Genomic DNA, 20,305 nt, shown 5'->3' with positions numbered 1-20,305 from the left:
CGAGCTTGGCTGGCAAGTGCTCTCTCGCTGTCTAGTTTCAATCATGGTTCAAAAACTTAAAAAACTCGGCTCAACTCCAGCCAGGTTCGGTAAACTCAATATTTTAAATAATTAAAATTTATAATATTTAATGCCCCCTTTAAAATTGTTGGAGATGTAAAATACCCGGACTTGCGTAGAATCAGGTTGATCCATTCCCTTAGATGGGCCATATTTCACCATACAGATCGGAAGGCCAGCTGAAAAAACTTGATGATAGTTCTCTTAACAGTTGGAACTGTTTCTGATACTGTGGTACCCTCGAGTGGATCATGGTTATTTTTGGGCAAGAACATGTGCAAGGTCAGACCTACCCGACCTGATGGACGGTTAAGATACTCCTGCCGAGTACCTGCAGAGCCCATGGCTGTTCCCAAAGGTTTCCCCAATTCTGTTGCCGCCACCTTGTAGGAAACGGCTCACAGCCTAAAGTTTGTGCAAATTTCCTCTCTGTACAGATGGGGCTCGTGGTTCTGTGATTCAAATTAATGATGGGCCCACTACGAAAGGTCCATAACCCAAAAAAAAAAAAAAAACAACCCCAAATTGGTAGATCATAGCCATGCTTCTAGATATATAGAGAACATTTGGCCTTTTGGTTGAATGCGAGCTGTAGTTGCATTTCTTCCTGACCATGTATTTTGACGACTAGTACAAACTGTAAACCTGAAAGGTATCTTGCCATGCTGTATACTGTAAACCTGAAAGGTATCTTGCCATGCTGTCTGCATGAACACTTGCACAAAGACCTCCATGCCACTCATCTAGCAGGTTCCCATATGTGCTCCAAATCCAGAAATAGACCAGCCCATGCGGAGCACACATGTAATAAAAAACGGACAAGTAAATTGGCCAGCAGTCCCACCTTCATAGTAAACGTGGCCACCTGATAAGCGAAACAGCCTGAATTTGTAGAAAGGAGGCCATCCCACCCAATGCACAGCTCCTTTCTCACCTGCCACGGCACTAGGATGAGTCCAGATGCTTGCCTTTCTCCCACGATATCATACTGAGGTGTTTTGATAGGATACGGTTCCCACTGTAGCACAGCTGCAGTACGGGGTGAGATTTACACTCCTGGATTGCATATTAGATGATGATCAGAACCGTTCATATTCTGGATTCTATACTAAAGGGGCCATCCTAAGAAAGATTTGTTGAATGGATGATTGATGTATGAAGATGAATTCTGAACATTGAAAAGTAAATTTTTAATGGCTCATGTTCAAATCCAAAACTCAAAAGGTCAGGATCATCGATAAAGCATGATTACAAGATGATAGATTCTATAAGGTAGTACTGAGAACACAAACAGTTAAGATCATCATCTAAGATGCAGTCCATGGTCACCATATCCTATCAAAATCCCATACTAATACCGGGATGCTTACAAATCGCATGTCATAATCATCGGAAGCACATAATGTTCATCCTTATTCTTTCCCACAAGTATGGATTTGCCACACATTAGTCAAACGTCAAACGTCAAACATGCATTATCAAATGTCATGGATATACCAAACACGAGGCATTAGAAGCTCTGAGAAAACATATAACATTCCATCCCATATTTCAAAGAAAAACTTAAAAAATTTGTAAAACACTCCTTACATCTATAATAATTTGTAATGTAACAAGAGCCCAACTTGTGAAACTGACCTTGCATGGAAGGCCGCTCATGTCGGTGCGTATGGGCACTATGATAATAACAAACACTTCTTTCTGTGTTTTTCTTTCCCCGCCATTCTGAGAGAGAATGATGGTGGCTGTCACTTTCCTCACATCTTATCGGGAGATCGGCACAATGATTACTTCATCTAGACCACATAATGAGCATGGAGGCTTTGAACTAAAGCAGCCCAAGTGACTTCAGCTGCTGAACATGCTCAGGTGGAAGAGGTGGAGGCGACCAATCTGATCCTGTCATCTCGCCATCGACATCCTCCACGACATACTCCTGGTATAAAGATGTGAAAATGATGAGCGAGAGATTTCAAGCCACGTAAATGAATTTAATCAATAAGAAAAAATAATTTGCATGCATCAGCATTTCATATAAAAATCTAATTTGCAAAACAGAATCAGTCGAACAATGAGAATAAAAGAGATGGGTATTGTAAGCAAAGTCTTTAAATGTCTATCGTTGCGAGAGAGAGGAGATCATTGGTCATCCCATTCAGTATATCATATCTGTTTATCATATCTAACCGAGAGGGTCATCCCATTCAGTATATGAAATCTGTTTATCATTCCTTTAATTTGACTTGAGATCCACCAACTCTCCGAATGACATCTTTTGATTGCAAATGCACAGGCAAACCAAATTCACAACAAATGAAATGCTAAATTTAGGGAATGCTACTCGCACACTCTTTTTTTTTTTTTTAATGCATAGATCCCTTCATCCTACATTTCAGATTAGAATAGTTCCATCAGTAAGTCAAAAGGGATGTGCATGAAAAGATTAGGGGGTGAAGAGTGGGTCCCCAATCTCATTAATTTATTGAAGTATTTTTCTCTATGGGAGATGCAGTGGTCGTAAGAAGGGTTTCAGTTTATCAAAATGACTGATTTCAGTACCAACTCGATTCCACATAACAAATGAAATAGAAAAGGGATCATTTGTACCTTCCAGTTAATAGAAGAGGACCATGGACTCATAAATGATGAATACTCTCCATACCAAGAAAAATCAAGTCAATGAAAGAGAAGAAGAACCTTGTTCAATAAACTCTGGAAAATCAACACCAATAACAGGATCAATAAACTCCAGATAATAAATACCAACAATGCCCTTATATCTGGTCAAATCCACAGAGGTCCTCCTTCACCCACTTAAAACATTTTTTGACATTTTGGAATCGATTGCCTCAAAGCTTAATGGTTGTTCCAAGGACTGGTTTTGCCATGCTAGCTTGGATGGCTTCAATCCTTAAAAAGGTTGTTCTCCGACTCATGCCTGCTTTAAACTATTTAGTTAGATTGTCTTTTCCCAATGCCAACGATTTCTCAAAAGGTTGCTCTAAAGACACCAGTGTCCACCGTTTCTTCTCTACCCACTTGAGGTGACAATACTACCAAGATTATAATTTTTATTTTTATTTTTTCTGAAATCACCCAAGAAAAATTGATAATCTTGAGGGAAAAGCAACCATAGGACTCATCCATATTGAATGCGAAGATCAATGACTGCGGTGATATAGGCAGCAACAGTTATAAGGGGTATCTGGGAGACGATGGTGATGCTATTCCGTATATTTTGAGATTGAAAATCAGATTTTTGAGATTGACAATGATAGTTCTTTTCTGAGTGAACCAGAAAGTTCTTTTTCTAGTTATCTGAATAATGGGTCCAAGAGTGACAATTGTTACTATGATTGTGACATGTATAGTACTAAATATAGTTGGAACATTAATAGTTGCATTGATAGTTATCTTCATTCTGAAATCAGTATTGATAGTTACATTTCAAGCGGTAGCGACAATTACAGTGACAGTTGCATTTATAGTTATATTTGTAGTGGTGAAAGTATAAGTGGAAGCGATAGTGGGAGTTCTAATATAAGAACTGGCCGCAATGGCAGTGATAAAGGAGGAAGATTGAATGATTTCAAAATAAATAAAAAAATACAGACATTTATGGGTTCAATGCGAAAATTGTTATGGATTAAATTATAAGAATTTGTTTTAAGTCAAAAATGAATATTTGTGAATAATGTGAATATAATTTGAAAATGAGTAGTTCAGATAGAATCAAACTTTCCATTAATCCGGGCACTTGGGATCCTATGGATGAAGACACGATCCAAGTCAATCCCAATGCACGCATCGAGAAAATATATAGGGGCACAGATGGATCTGAAGTCATCTCTCATGTGGGATGCCACAAGGAATGGTGGATAGACCAACAAGTCAACAGTTGCACCAAGAACATACAAAAATACGACGATCACAAGTTCTCCTATAGCATCAAACTACGAATGTTCCTTCTTGACCTGACTAGAACTTTGTGCACCAAAAGTTGAGGATTGGAGGATCATTTAGAAGACATCACATGAACGTGAGAATTGAACAACGTTAAAAAATAATAATAATAAATAAATAAGTAAATAAATAAAAATTAAAAAAATTGAACATTGATCGGACAATGTTAATGATATGGAATGATGTGGAAGGTATCATTTTTAGAATGTACCATGCAACTGATGATGGATGCATCAGCCGGGATGAGAGCTGTATAATGATATGGCCACTTATAAGGTGAAATCCTCTTGGAAAACTGAGCCATTGGTTTGATTGCAATAAGCAGAAAAGCATCTTCACTAGCAAAAAATAAATAAAAAATCACTGCCAAGTCCTCAAGCACCTCAAGTACATAGAAATGCATGTCAATCTGCCATGTGTAGGACATCCAGGGCATTAATCATGTGGGTCCCAACTTGTAGATGATCTGGTAAAAATATCAGGATGGTCAGCTCATTGGGTGGGCAACATGTAAAAAATGAATGGATGGTTTAAAAAAAAAGTTCCCATTCAATGTAGAGGTGTCAACCCGATGAATTGACAAGCCTGGCTTCTTCTCATCATCTGCATGGTGAGGCTCACTTGATACACAGCTTGCATGTCCTGCAAACTTGCCTCTTTGGCATGTGTAGCCACCTCTAGAGGCACTTTTGGAGAAGAATGTGATGGCTTAAATGAACTCTCCCAATCTGCTTTCCAAGATTTGATATAAATTGCAGCTTTGAATGCGTTTGACATCATTGGCTAATAAGTAGCGCTCTGAATTTGCGTCCGCATACATGGATACCCCAAAAAGTATCCTACAGATTTTAATCAGGGATCTGGATCCAGATTTCGGGCTTAAAAATTATCAGGTCACATTTAAGCCCACAGACTCCGATCCGATTAGATATCAGGTCAGGTTGGGCACCCAACTCGGTATCTGTTTGGTACCTGGATATGATTCTTTAGTTTTATCTTTTTATTTAATTACACTCATTGTTTAATAACCATGATGAAGGTTACGGCAAAAGTTTCAAGCCGGCTGATAACCTGGCACATGCCTTCTCCTTTATCCTTGGGACCGGTAATGAGAGTACAAAACTCCCACAGGGGCTATGCAATAATCTATTACATAGGTTGATTAGAACCAATGAGTTATGGCCCCATGGTGTGGTTGAACTCAAGTTATAGCCCTTTGATAGAGTGGCATGGCAGAACAGGATTTGTGTAGCCGAACCCAATTAATTGGGATAAGGCTTAGATGATGATGATTTAATAACCATACAAAAGGCATGTTTCTGGTATGGATTGGAATCTAGACGGAGATAGGACCTGATCATAGACCCAATTTTGGATCCAAACCCCATCTTGATTATTAATCTGTGCTTAAAAATTAGATCTGACAGGATCCAATGGGTTCAGGTACCTTGTATCCCAACCCAACAAGACCTGTATCTGGTTCCCTCTGTATACAGGTACACTGTACCCAACCCAAACTTGATCAACCTATAGCCCTACTAATAAGCAAGATAATGGCCCTGTTGACCAATCAAAATAATGAGAGACTGGATAGGACACTAGAAAAAAAAAATAGCATGGTAACTCAAAGGAGTGCAGAAGACATACGAATATAAAGCAGCACTGACTCACTTTTGTTAGCATCCTTTTTGCTAGTATATGATAATGCCGCTGCCAAATCCGCTGGCCAACCATGGTAGCCACGAGTACACTGTAGAATATGCCAATAACCGTGAATAGTCCGAGTAAGATCAAACCCATGATAAGTAGTAATGGTAGTCCAGCTTCACCAGCTCCTCCCAAGCAACCACATTCACCTGCTGCACTTGCACAGCTTTCAAAGCATGTAGTACAGTCGGTCCACATACAGAGAGTGCCAGGCAGATGGCAATCAGCACACATTCTGCATGGAAAAAGAGATATTGCATTTATTCATTAAATAACATATCTTAAGAGACAAACAACATATCTTGAGATGATGAAAGAACATGAGGACATATGATTGGGAACGAATTCACAACATCATGGTTGAGACAAGGGATGTCCATGGGCTGGGCCCGGGTCAGGTGACTCAGGTCAGCACCAGCCTGAGTGCAGGCCCAATCTGAGCACGAGATGGTCAATTTTTTATCAGCCCAAGTCTGACCCAATTAAACATTTGTTAAGCCCATGCCCGGCCCTTATGCAATTTCTATATGACCAGATCAGAGTTAACAGACCTGATCCAATGGACCTTGACCCAAGCTACGCTCAATTACTAATTGGTCCTGAACTTTTAGAAAACACAAATCAAGAGGCCTGATAGTGACACCCAAAGACCCGATGAACTGGCTGATAAATGGACACACTTAATTGAGATAAAGAACTTTCTAGCTGAGATAGAGGAAACCACAACCTCAGCATTTGGCACTATCATTTTTGGACAGAATATCCACCATCGCAATTTTTAAAATACTACTATAAATTGCCAAACCCCCCCCCCTTCTTACACTACAGCTCATTAGAAGGGGAAAAAAAAAAAAAAACTTCTTTTCCCTAGCCATTACTTGGGATGACTAGATCCAAGCACTTAGAACAAACAAACTGATTTCAACTTCATCAATAGAATCAAGGAGAAATTGAGATATGGGCATCAAGCATATCAAATAAAACAGAATTTTACCCAGGTTGGCAGCAACAAAGACATAATTCTCGGCATGGTTGAGCTAGATCGCTGCGGACTCGCCGATCGTAACAAGTTATGAAGCAACCAGACAATCCCAATAAAGCAAAAAACAATAGCGCTCCTGCACTCAACAGCAATAGTGAGAAATGCATCAGCATTCCCAAAAGACAGTAGCTACTAGCTACGGAACTAGAACCACATTCTGGCAAATTTTAGAGTGAAGAACATGGAGGACAGCTACATCTAAAAATTGTGATCACAGCAAAGATAGATTTTGCACATCATGAAATACACGCGAGAAATGATGTTACACCAGCTACTTCAAAAGATACAGATATGCACTAGTTGGAAAAACTACTACAAAAGACATAGACGTGATAGTTGGCCAAATTTGTATCAAAACTGTTTTGTTGTGGTTAGTTCTCAAGCTTAATGAATCCATGCAAGCTTTTGTCCAACAATTGCTACCATTAGGATGTCTTTTCTCACTTTCGGTCTTGAGAGGTGTAGTAAATGGGGAGATTAGATAGGTAATTTAATCACCATAATGAGATCTCCAATGCATAAATAACCTCTTCTGCATGGCAAGCTTCCTTTCTAATCTTTCAACTATCAAATCCCGAGCTGCAATTGAGTTCATGTTAGCACACAATGGAAGACCCGAGTGATGAGAAATGATTCTTACAACCAACATTGGGCTCAACACTTCCATTTTCCTACTCTAGATGGATATGCCAACCATTACACTTTTATGAAGATGCGGCTGGAGGATGGAGACCGCCGCAAATCATCTTAGATGCAACTAAGACTATCAAATTGAATCTGGGACCAATCACAAACAACCTACTTTTGGCAATAGAAATGAGCAATGCTAACTTCTGGTGTTCCCACCTTAAAACCAAGAAGCAGACCACTCCTCTACCTAAACAAATAATCTGCTAAAAGACCTTCCAGAAAGTCAACTTGCAGTAGCTGAAGAAGTGCTTGAGCTTTGAAAACAAAATTGCTAAAAGACCTTCCGGAAAGCCAATAGAAATGAGCAATGTTAACTTGAACTATGGTGATCCACAGAGGCCAGAGAGGGTCAAAAGTCCTTGAGCTTTGAAAACCTTCTTGAGCTTTGAAAACAACACGTCGGGAAGTCATTCATGACAATCGGAAAGGTACCCATGAAAGCATTGCAATAATAGCATTAATACCTCAACACTATCCCCCACTCCAGCTTTTTCTCCCTCTCTCCCTCTCTTTCTTTCTTTCTTCTTCTTTTTCTTCTTTTTCGAAGGGGGGGTGGGGGGTGGCGCAAAAGTAGTTATGTTATGCGGTCTTGAAATGTTACCTTCGAACACATAGCATAAGGTTAATGGAAAAAATGATAGCCTACTATTTTCAGAATGCATCTCCAAAGCTCTTTATTTGGGCATGGAACACCATCCAAATTACATCACCTTTTCCAGATGTGATATCCTAATTGTACGTGGAAGCATTTGAATTGGATGTACCATGCAATTATTTGTCGCGCCAAAAGATCAGGTATTTCTGCATGAGGGAACTAAGGAAATGTACAGTGACGGATCACATAATGCTTCGCCACAAATCTTATTCGAACCAATGAATCAATACATTTGGGAATGATGGCCAACATATCAAGTTTCATACCAAAAACATTAAAAGCTTGTAACAGAACATGTAGAGTGCAGTGACTGTAAGCTAATTTATGAGAAGAACAATTCAAATGATCTAGCTCCTGTATCTGGTTCTCAAGATTTACCACATATGTAGTAGAAACTAAGTTCACTTTCAAAACCCCAAGCCAACCGCAGCCAGTAATGCCAAAAACTGTCAACCAAATACACTGCATATGCCAATAATGCAATTACCTGCACATGCACACCCACCCACAACAAAACGTGAAAGCTGAGATGATTACTTTAAATACTGATGTAGCATTTGGAAGTACCCCTGAATCAGCATTTGGTTGCATGTGCTAATGGGGTCATTTCGTTTTGAACTCGCCAAGAATTTGGGGTGGTGCAATAAACGAGACCAACAACTTTTTGGCCCTTAAATGACACCTTTGTTCACTTTGAGTGCTACTCTCAATGAACAAAATATTAATTTGCAGAACGGCATTCTCCCAGTTCCTGCTTCCAGAGGTACTTCCAAAATAGCCTTGCGAGAAATGGCACATAATAACATATGGTATCAAATCCTTACAAGTTGAACAGCCACAAAGATAAATAGTATATCTCTAGTCACAAAGAAACGAAACTTCAAGGTACGCCACTTCCTATCAGCAAAAGCATGCACTCTCAAGTGGTAAGGAGCCTTGCAGGTAGTACAATGAGCAAAGGCAAAACCTTCCTGCAGAAAATGGGAAGGGGAAATCAGATTTGAGCTATTCAAGATAGTAGCACCAACAATAAATATTGCACTAATTGTGCAATAAAAGGGCAATGTTCAAGGTTTTTTTTTTTTTTTTTTTTGGGGGGAAAAAAAAAAACAAAAATCATGATATTTTGGAAATGTGGATTAAGGGATCTTGTATATTAGAAAACGTACATTTTCACTGAGCGGTGGATTCCATACATGTGGGGACATGCTTCAACAATCCAAACTATTTATATGATGGGCCTCAACATGGATGGGGGGATCCAAAAAATCTCCACAATGAAATGCTTTGACCCTTTAATCATTGAAGTATTCTTTTTTATATGGACCATCACCTCACCCATCTCTTTGTGGGCCATTAATCAAAAGGTTAAGACCATCCAATTTTGAAGTTTTTCAAGAGAGCCCCATCAGCTGCGCGTCTGTGTTAACTTGTTTTGGTGTTGAGGAAATAAATAAGGCTGGAACATTCACATTCACATTTATAAACATTCACAAGACATAGCCATATCTACACAAAAGAGACAAAAGCATATAGTTGGAACGCTTTTATTATTATCTTGGATTCTTATTACATTCCAGGCCGTGACATACCACAAGCCCTTAATTATACTACATAAAGTAACCCTTGATTTTAAGACAATAATAAGTGACAAAATAGTTTATTAGGAATTAGGATAAAAGGTTAAAGTTGTTATTCATGCAGATGCATGGTTATGCATATGCATAATGCTTGTAATACATGATGCATATACTGCACATAGAGCACGGCTCTGTCTTTAGTGGCAGCCGGCTCCACACCCCGTCAATGGTAGAAGGGAATGGACTCCGTGCCCTTCTCACATATGTTCTGTATGAGTGGGCGCAGGGCCTCAATATTTGGAATCATGCCAAATAATGACAATATATGAAGTGCTCTACTGAGAGCATTATAGCCTAAGTGTAAGACAGCCCCGTAGCATAAATGCGGTGCAATTGTAAAGAAAGCATGGAAGCACACCCGGGGCAATAGATGCGAAGATGCTACGAAATCATATGGTCCGGAGAGATGCTGGACCATTGGATCCCATCATGTAGACAACGTCCATCGTGATGTGTATGGTCCAAATCAACTATGAGGCTACGAGGACAACACATAGTAGAGACCTTCTCATACCAATTTGTGTGGTAAAAGCACACGGCAGGGAAATGGGTTTCCATCTATTTAAGTCCTAAAACAATCACCCCACACGGATGAATTGTTGCTCATCCTCCATGACAAACATCCTTGTGTAGCCATTGGGATCACAGTTGTTGATCAGAGGATCATCACATCCTAATCGTGATCAACATCCTTGCATGGGACTTTGAATACGGTCTATCTGATCGATGGTCCTACATAGAACCCTTACCATAGAACCCTTAGTGTGGCCCATCTACTAAACGGCACTAGACATCGGTGATGAAGATAGGATGTTGATCCCAGACGTAATAAGCAACTTTGCATGAGGTATTTACCATGGCCCACTATCCAGCGGTTCTAATCTAAGTGTGGCCCATCTACCAACGGCTCTAGACATCGGTGATGAAGATGGATGCTGATCCCAAACATAATAAGCAACTTTGCATGTGGTATTTACCATGGCCAACTATCTAGCAGCTCTGATCTAAGAAGATGATGGGCACCACCATGAAGGGTTCCGCCATGAATGGCACTCTTGTGGAAATGAGCGTGGGCACTATACCATTAAAGGAGTGATGGGTGTTGTCTAGTAGAGAAGAGCGCGGGTGTGGAGGGCCATTGGAGGAGAGGAGAGTTAGAACAAATAGGGCTGGAAGGAGAGTGTTTCCATTGGCAAAGGTGAGTGTTGCTGGGTGACTAAGGAGACATGGAGACGAAGCTGGAGGAAGACCGCAATAACCATGAGCACTGAATAGAAGGGCATTAGCCATCCAATCCGGAAGACATCAAGAGCACGAGCTCCTATCCTCGGTAGGTTTTGTCCTCCAAAGACGTTTGCACACTTGCTGGAGAAGGGTGCAACTCAGAGAGCACGAGCTCCAAAAAATGGGAAACATCCCCGAGAGATCATTGAAATGAGACCCCTCTTTGGGTTTATAAACGAGATCATCGAAATGATACCCCTTTGATTGGACGCCGTTTGCTCATCCATCCACTATCTCAAACTCAGGCCATGCGCGCTGTCCACTTTTCAGCAATCTTAGAAAATGTGGTTTTCAATGTCATAACATAGTGTATCACATAAGATAAATGGTTCGGATCACCAAGACATGGATTGATATCATGCATGTTAACAAACTAGACATTTACTAATGCAGAAGATCTATCGATCATTCATGTCATATAGGCTGTCATATAGGCCCAAGTTGGAATACAAAATGCAAAGGAGGTTCTTAGTCAATCCTTTTTGGAAATAACTCATGAAATGTGTCTGTGAGCGTACACATGCATATGAGCTTTGCCAAGCCCATAGGCGTGTAGAAGTCAGCTAATGCACATGCCACAACATTTGCCAACATGGCACATTTGTGAAATATCCAAGTCATCCTTTATGCGGACCTCACCACATACATGCCAAAAGACAAAGGTGGTCCACTCAATAGGTGTGCCATAATATTAGAAATAAGTAGACAGCTTAGAGAACTTCAGCCAATTTATTCAAAACCATTCATTTGTTCAATTAATTGTGGCCCACCTAACTAGTAGACCAACCTATTTCTTGGCATAGGAATCTAAGTAGAGGTACTCCCCTAATGGATGGCTTGGATATTTCACCTATGTTCTACACTAGTATTTGTCGTGACAGTAGCTAAAATGTACATGTGTGTGGGCCGAGCAAAGCTCTCCGCACACTAGCATAGGTGGTGGCGTGTGCATTTGATAACCAGCATTCGAAGTATCGGTATCACTACAAGTTTCACTAGCTGAAGATACAGAAACAATATCGATCTTGCTAATAAACGAAAATGCGGGGAAAGATTTTTTCTTTCTTTCTTTCTTTCTTTTTGTACAGTGATGTTACATTAAAAAGGCCGAAGCCGAAGCAAACAAATATACAAAAATGCAAATAGAACTACAACCAGTGAAACTCCCCCAAGGGACATTGGGGAAACATGGGGAAATGTGGGGAAACATTGGGGAAACATGGGGAAACAATGGAATTTTTCAGTGAAACTTCAGGAGATACTAAAATATACTTATTTGCATATTTAGGAATTAAAAAAATGTAAAAAGCCTGCATACATAATAAGTTTCCATTTAATGGGGGCCTAAACGCATGTGTTGTTGTAAGAAATCAGTCCAACCATCCCATCAATCCCATTTATCCATCCAACCTTCCATTCAAACATCCATTGATATTTTCGAATATTGACAAAACACAATATTTCACCGAGAAATTGACAACTGGAAAGGAAACGAAAGATTGAGGTCTCAATATCGCCCATGTTGAGGTAACGATAATATCACGATATTATCATCGACAATTTAAACACTACATACAACCATGCGCCCATTAAAAAAATTGAAATAGAATTTTTTTTAATAAACAATTTTTTGGTGATATCTATATATTACCGAAATATCACCAATACACTGCCGATACAAGCGACACCTGGAATTTGTATGGTCAAAAATATTGGCGATATCAATACATTGGCGATACTTAGTGATACATTGTCAACACTTAGAATTTCTCGAGCTAGAGATACGGATAATATCAAGGATATATCGATAATATTGGGGATACTTTGAACAATGTTGCTAACTAATACACATGTGGGCTTGGCAAACCTCCACATACAAACACAGTCATATAAGTGCTATTCAATTTTTCTTCACATTCCCAAACTTCTTTTCAAATAAAATTTAATCTTATTCTTTTAATATGTTTTCCCTTTATTGATGAATAATGAAATTTTGTGAAAACAAAGGAGTCAAAATTACATTAAGGGACAAATCCCTATTACATAGTGACTTGCAGGGAACTAAGCGATGCACTGGTGCATGACATGTGCAACCATAGAAAAAATTGTGTAAGATCCAAGTTGTTCAACATGTCTGGTCCCTTCTCTTAACATGCACTGGCTCAGAAATCAAGCAAGGCTAAATATCATGTGGGCATTGATCTCACATGTGCATCATGTTGATGTTTGTGCCTGCCCACATGGTTGGAGTACCATTCTTTGAGTAATCCATGGATTAAAAACTCCAAATGGTTACATGCATGTCCTCAAGAGTCAAGAGAGAGGAAAGAGAGGGTTTTTTTTTTTTAATGATTATGATTTTTTTCAAGGATAACGGAGAGAGAAGAGGTGGCTAAAAGAAAGAGAAACAAAAATGGGAAAAATGAACAGGGCTGGGGAGAGGGCTGCCACATAGACAGCCCATTGTTCGAAAATCCCCTTTCTTTTATTGGATGACAGCTCACGTATAAGCCAAAGTCCCCACTTCGACATCAAGGAAAGCAAAGTGTTTGACTTTGAGGAACTATCTCAGTTTGGCAAAGAAAAATAAAAGTTTCCACAGCTCTGCACTTTGATTTTATAGCCTAATTGACTATACACTTGGAGTTGGAACTACGTTTCACTAAGATGGACCTGAAAAATAACAGAAGATTCCCAGCCTCTTCTTCAGCTGAAGAACCTTTCTTTGGCTTCCATGGGTAGCCCACTCCTGCCACACCAGAAAACAAGATCCTGGTAACTGCATTCCAATCCTTGAGAATGCCGCAAAAAACCCACAGAGATATCACCAACATTGATCGTCCACATTCCTGATGGAGGTATAGTCCACTGATAGTTGCCCATTTAAATCTTCCCTCAGATAAAAGAGTACTACAATCATAAGGGTGATCTTTTGGGTCTAGGCCTTCGAACTCCTCACAAGATAGAGCCCAACTAATGAAGGGCGTTTAAATTTTAGCGAACATCACATGAATCAAACCCCTCTCAACTTTCACGAAGGAGCCTATTTCCCTCATTTCACATACCCAAAGAATATCATATGGCATTAGCATCCAGAGAATAGTACCTCTAACCCCAAAAGGACTGTAACTCTATCCTTGAAAACCACCAAACTGTTGAGAAATATTCTTTCAACCTTTCTTCAGCTTTCATTTTAGACCGTAATAGCCTTTTTCTTCTTAAAACCCTGACAGTGTCATACTGTCATCTACTTTTTTATTCACTCTTCTTGTCACCATTATTTAGACACTATCCTATCCTGATGGTTTACTTTGAAAAATAATTTTGATGCTTTCTGGTCTGAGTTGTTGTAGAATGTAGAGTGTTGTGCTTTTTTCTTTTCAATAAAATCTGAATTATCCCTAAGAAAAATTATTTAGAGAAACACCCTTATGAACTGCGTAAACAAGATTGGAGAGATGTGCATCATTCTACAGATTTCTCTTTCTCATATCTTTAGAAAGGTCAACTCAGAGGAAGATTCTCTTGCTAGAAACTAGAGATTGGCCATCTAGGCCTTCATCGATGACTGCTCGGGAATTTTTCCTTTGCTGAAGTCTTTTCTGTAATGTTGTCTATTGTTATCTCATAGAACCATTACTGTTACCAATTCAAAAGAATAAACACGAAACACTTACTGTTAAATCACGCTTTTATTTACTTTTTTCACTAAATATAAGGGGCTTTTTGGTCCAGAATTCATTGTTGGGATCTGATCATGAGTTCGTGAACAACTTGTTTAAGTTATGAAAACTTAAACAATGATACATACAGTTAACAGAGTTTTTTACTCCACTTTGCCCATTCTTTAAACTGGACCTTTCCTCCCACTAGTGACTTCAATTGACATTTTTCACTCCAAGCTTGTGCATCAATGCCAAGTAACTTTGATTCAATTCACTCACCTAAAATGAACCTTCTAGATAGCGCATAGCCATGATAAATTGCTTGGCAATGCTAAGAATTTGTCTAGATATCCGCATACAGTTTTTTTTTTTTTTTTTTTAAAAAAAGAATTGACAATTTTGTTGATAGAATAAAATATACATGGGCTAACTGCCCCATACAAGTGACCCTCTATCAATCTGTGCAATCAGGAATAGCCCAACAGAATATCAAGTGCATGTTCTGTTGCAAATGTTTTCTTGTCAATGGAAATGAACCCACTGCTGCTTGGCAAGCTTCAAGAAAGGAATGCATCCTTCATAATATTCATGACCCATCTAAAGTTGTGCTCAGGATTTGGATGGTTAAATTTGAGTTTCAGTTCCGTTATTTCACTCTACCAGAGTATCAAAATTCTTCTTGTTCCACTGTGCACCCACTCGTGCAACCTAATCAAGGTAGATAACCAGCTAATGATAAATAAGCATGATCCCAATAGGAGTTCAGCATAGCTACACATCACCCTCTAAAACCAGATAGTGTCACTCAAGATCTTGTTTACCTTTACGGCTCGCCAATGATCCAAACATGCACGGTGAACATATTTCGACGTTCCTTTGCATTTGCAAGGAGCAATAAAGTCCCTACCTGGAAATAAAGCAAAATAATACACCAGTCAAAAAATTAAAATAAAATTTGATAGGTAGTACAAGTTACCGCATTTGCATGCATACAAGAAATCATACTGGTGGCACGTTTACCGCCCAAAATGAGAATGAATCTCTCTCTCTCTCTCTCTCTCTCTCTCTCTCTCTCTCTCTCTGTGAAACATGAATCTGATTCTCATTTCAAACCACTTTTTTCGAATGGGATCTTTTAGCGCTTTCTGCCATTCACATTTTGAGGGATGCACCAAATGGCTCCCCTTCCCCACCTTCCACACGACACATCCAAACAGGCCCCCAAATAATTGGAAAAGAAGAACAAGAACAAAAAGAATTCTATATACAACTGAGGAGCCATTTTATGCCAACACAAGCTATCTAGGGCAGATGGCTTGTTCGTGGTTTATCAGACTCATTTATACATTGGAACCTAGAAAATAAGGACCGTTTGTCTCCAAAATTTGATCGTTGGCAAGGACATGATATCTTTGCAAAAGAAGGCAGAATAACAATGAGGGCAGCTTATTCCTAGTTCGATGAACATTGAACAAGGAACATAATGTTATGTGCACATGTATCACATGTGCCAAATATGCCACATGTGTGACCACGTTCATCGCCTCATGTGCACGTGCCACCAAGTTCAGTGCCTCATGTGCACATATGCCACCATGAATCCTCAAGCACCCAATAACTGCCACATGTGTCAATTTGCATACACATCATAAATGCTACATATACCACCATCCACAGTAAGCTCTTCATATGTTCCACAATCCATCTTTACTTCATGTTCTAGGGTTTTGACAAACAATGAACAAAATAACTAGTCCTGATAGCATGACCTACGCATCATATGCCAACACAACTTCACTTGCATCTAAAAAACCCCTAAGAAACATGATCTTCTACTCATTCTTTTTTATTAGTATATAAACACATTTCTACTTACTAGAAAACAATCTCGAATAATCAATTTGACTAAAATAAGAAGAGTCGTAATATCAATCTGGACGTGGCAATGTTGACGCATGGACAGTATCTGGATCATCCGCTGAGTAGGCCTCACCATGGAATAGATCATTTGGGAGTGTTTCAAAAAATACAAGCGCTAATGTAGTTTGGGTTATTTGCAAGTCTCTTAAAAAACCAACTTTTTCTTTTTTCAAGTGGAGAGTCCTTGAAAAGCATTCCACTCCTTAGTGCTCTTGAAAAATACTTGCACCATGCTCTAGTCTAGTCTGTACATGAGCATGTATGCCTAACAATGGGTCGGCCTAGACCTAGACTTTGAAATGGTTGGGTTGGTCTTTCGGGCTGGCCCTATTCAAAATTTTGATTTTGTGGGCATAGGTCCAGCCTATTACCAGCCTTACGAACATGATCCTGGCCAAAGGGCTAAGCCAACCAAAAGTAAGGTGTGTGAACTTTTAAGATTCATGTACAGATAAATGGTACATGAAGTTCGATCAAAGTAATGATGCCTATGATTTTATGTTTAATGAAGGTGAAAAATGATTTTACCCTATGGTGTTTGAAAACTTTGGAGTCTTGCTTTGTTTATATGCAGATGATCTTTTGATCTTTGATTCAAACGTAGAAATCATTAAAGAGACTAAAGCATTTATGTGTTCTCATTTTGACATGAAAGACTTCAAGAGACCCATATCATTTTAGGGATTAAAATCATTCGAAGTGAAGCTAATATAACACTAACTCAATCTCATTAGATAGAGAAGATTTTATTTGACTGTCAGGCTGTGTGTACACCTTATCATGCAAGTGTCAAGTTAGAATCAACTATTGATGAGTGTATTTCGGTTAGAATATGTTAGTGGGATTGGTAGTTTGACCTATGTTGTGAATTGCACTAGACCTAATATTGCTTTTGCTAAGAGAAAACCAAGTAAATATACTTCAAACCAAGTTATGAGACTTAGAATGCTATTAACACATTCTCGAGGTATCTTAAAAGAAACTAGAACTTCAATCTTCAGTACTAGAGGTCCCTTGTTATAATTGAAGGTTACAGTAATGCTTATTGGAACTCATGCTTTAATTATTCTAAATATACTAATGGTTATTTTTTCACTTGATAGTTTTGGGAGGCGTGGATACAAATCTATTAATAAATGTATCACTATGATAGTTTGGCTGGCATAGGAAGTACCTAATAACAAGTGTTATGATGGGACAAACAAATTTTCTAAAGCATGGTTGTGAAAAACTATTGAAAAAATAGTGTAAAAACTTTTAGACTTTTATAAGATCCAATGAAAATATAGTGGATCTCTCAACCAAAGCCCTAACTAGAAAAAATGTCAGTAAAACATCAAGGGATATGGGACTTTAGACCATAGAAAAGTGAATCACCAAAAACAATAACCAAATCTAAGGAATGAAGATCTTAAGAATTAGGTTCAATAGAAAAATAAGCTTACCATATGAACGTGGAAATAGGTCATTTCCTTTGAAAATTGGTTCATTCTCTAAAGCGCTCATGAAACCAAGATATTGCACATGATCATAACCTGCATCTCTGAACACTTTGAAGATTTTTAAACTACTGTGCATGTCTCATATATGGTCTACATTAAAGAAAATTATTTCAAGACCCAATTTACTAAGTTTCTGTAGTTCAAGCACGTTTCATTGGGGTTCACAACAATTTGTCACTATCATTTATGCAAAGTAGCTCTTCATCATGCCTAGATGCTCTCTCTTATAATACTTGGAAATGAGTGGGGGATTGTTAGAGTATTTAAAAATAAATAATAAAAAAAAAAAAAATTACTTAGTTTAAGTTATGTGCAGATCTTTTGAAAAAACCACCATTTTTTTTTAGTGCAAAATTTTAGTCTCACATGGAATAGGGAGGAGTGAAGAGTGCTTATAAAGCATTCCACTCCCCAGTGCTTTTGAAAATTATTTGCAACATGCTCTAACCTATACGTGAGCATGAGCCTAGCCAAAGCCTAGCCAACTGAAAAACCAGTTAACTAAATGCATACGCACAATATTCTTGTGCAATGGACTAGGAATTCAAATCCTGGCCTTGTAGGTTGAACAGGTCCCCTCCCATGAATCTAAGATGGGCTTGGTTTTGCCAAAATTTGTTTTATTTTACCTTAATCATTAATTAGTTTCCATCGTGTGAGACATAACTTTTTGTTTTCAGGTGCATCTCAGCAGATGTGACCGTTCAATGAGACAGGCATTTTGTTAATTGTATTTTCTATAAAGGGGGTTTTTCTCTGAGGGTTTTTCACACATGAAAAGTTCTTTGTTTTCATCTCAAAATCTTCTCTCTCACTCTCTAGACATACAAAGAAAGGTGTGGCGGTGATCTTGGTGTTGGGTTTTCTACAGCCGGTGGACTATGTGGGGAGCCATATGCTGGCTGATCATATCCTAAGGGTAGCACGTTGGGAGACTGCTACACTGGATTCTACCGCAGGGTTCCAACTATCTCAATGGAAGCAACCTAGTCCACACCTCGTTCCAACAAGAAAATCTGATTCATCCATCGTCTGCATTTCAATCTTTGTAATTCAACATATCAGGAGCAGCATTCCGATTGTTTGGATAATTTATTTTTGCCGTTAATTTCCTACATTATTCCTAACAGATCACCATCTGAAATCGCATCGTTCACATGAACCATACACGAACGGTCGGATATTCCTCGATCATGTAAAGAATGTTGCCAGCACAGCTTCTAACGGTACACAGCAGCAACAACTAAATGGACGGTCCAGATTTCGACACATGCAATTTTATCTAGTTACAAAATTTGTATATATGTCTTATAAAAGAAGGGAAAAAACAAATTTCTTTTCTTATTAAATTCTAGCCCTAGAATACATGGAAAATTACGTTAACAACAAGAAAATCTCAAATTCAGCTGGAAACATCGCACCAACAAAATCTGAATTCAGCAGGGATTGGAAAGGGGGCAGAGAGGGCTAACATGCGCCAGGAGGTGCTGCATGCAGATCCAAAGAGGAGGATTGGATAGAAAGATTACCGTCGGTTTCGAGGCAGATTCTGCACTGGATTTGTTCACCAGGGCCCGCTTCGAGGTCGATCTCGCCCGGTTCGGGGACGATCGAAGGAGGTATGAGAGGAGAAGACGGAGATGAAGGTCCTGTTGCAGGATCTGACATCCTATTCATGTAAAAGATGGAGGAGGAAAGGGAAAGAGAGGAATTTTCTGAGACGACGAGGACGAGGCGAAAGGAGAGAACTTCATGGGACGTGTCTGGAATACGCCGTGGGTGGACTAGACTTTTACTTTGAGACTATTTCAGTGTGACGTACGATTCGCAGGCACTCAAGGAATTATATAGAAATTGTACACGTGGCATCTAATCCATACAAATTAACCGGTCCAGATTATGGGTTCCAGCTTAGATCTATCATTGCCCAAAAGCCTGGCTTTTTATTATTATCTGGCTATGGAATTGGTGGACATTGATTGGACGGTTATAAATGAAAAATATCCTATGGTCTTATCTCCACCAACAAGTGTTCATGAGTGAGAAGATTGTTCTACCAATGTAATTTTGGGACTGTAACCCTTAGCAACAGTAGTTTACTTTGAATTAATGCATGACACATGTATAAGTTTCAGGTGCTTGTGTATTGAGTGTCATATGATAGCAGAGTATCAAAT

At 39.0% G+C, this 20,305-nt stretch overlaps 1 protein-coding gene across 2 annotated transcripts; it reads right to left on the bottom strand.

Annotated features, from left to right (window-relative positions):
- Window positions 1–1,535: 1,535 nt before the first annotated feature.
- On the bottom strand, window positions 1,536–19,954 carry LOC131232493 (uncharacterized). 2 transcript variants are annotated; one of them, XM_058228764.1, is made up of 7 exons: window positions 19,658–19,954; window positions 15,528–15,613; window positions 8,942–9,088; window positions 8,496–8,604; window positions 6,725–6,848; window positions 5,671–5,965; window positions 1,536–1,996 (listed from the first exon to the last, which is right to left on the bottom strand). In XM_058228764.1, the coding sequence occupies exons 1-7, from the start codon at window positions 19,803–19,805 to the stop codon at window positions 1,889–1,891; spliced, it is 1,017 nt and encodes a 338-aa protein (XP_058084747.1). In that variant the 5' UTR covers window positions 19,806–19,954; the 3' UTR covers window positions 1,536–1,888. The 2 variants fall into 2 exon arrangements, with proteins under 2 accessions (XP_058084747.1, XP_058084755.1); XM_058228772.1 differs by having other exon boundaries at window positions 5,695–5,965; window positions 19,658–19,951.
- Window positions 19,955–20,305: the final 351 nt, after the last annotated feature.

This window comes from Magnolia sinica, chromosome 2, assembly GCF_029962835.1.
Source record: "Magnolia sinica isolate HGM2019 chromosome 2, MsV1, whole genome shotgun sequence".
NCBI classification, from domain to species: domain Eukaryota; kingdom Viridiplantae; phylum Streptophyta; class Magnoliopsida; order Magnoliales; family Magnoliaceae; genus Magnolia; species Magnolia sinica.
This window is presented reverse-complemented; position numbering and strand designations above follow the sequence as displayed.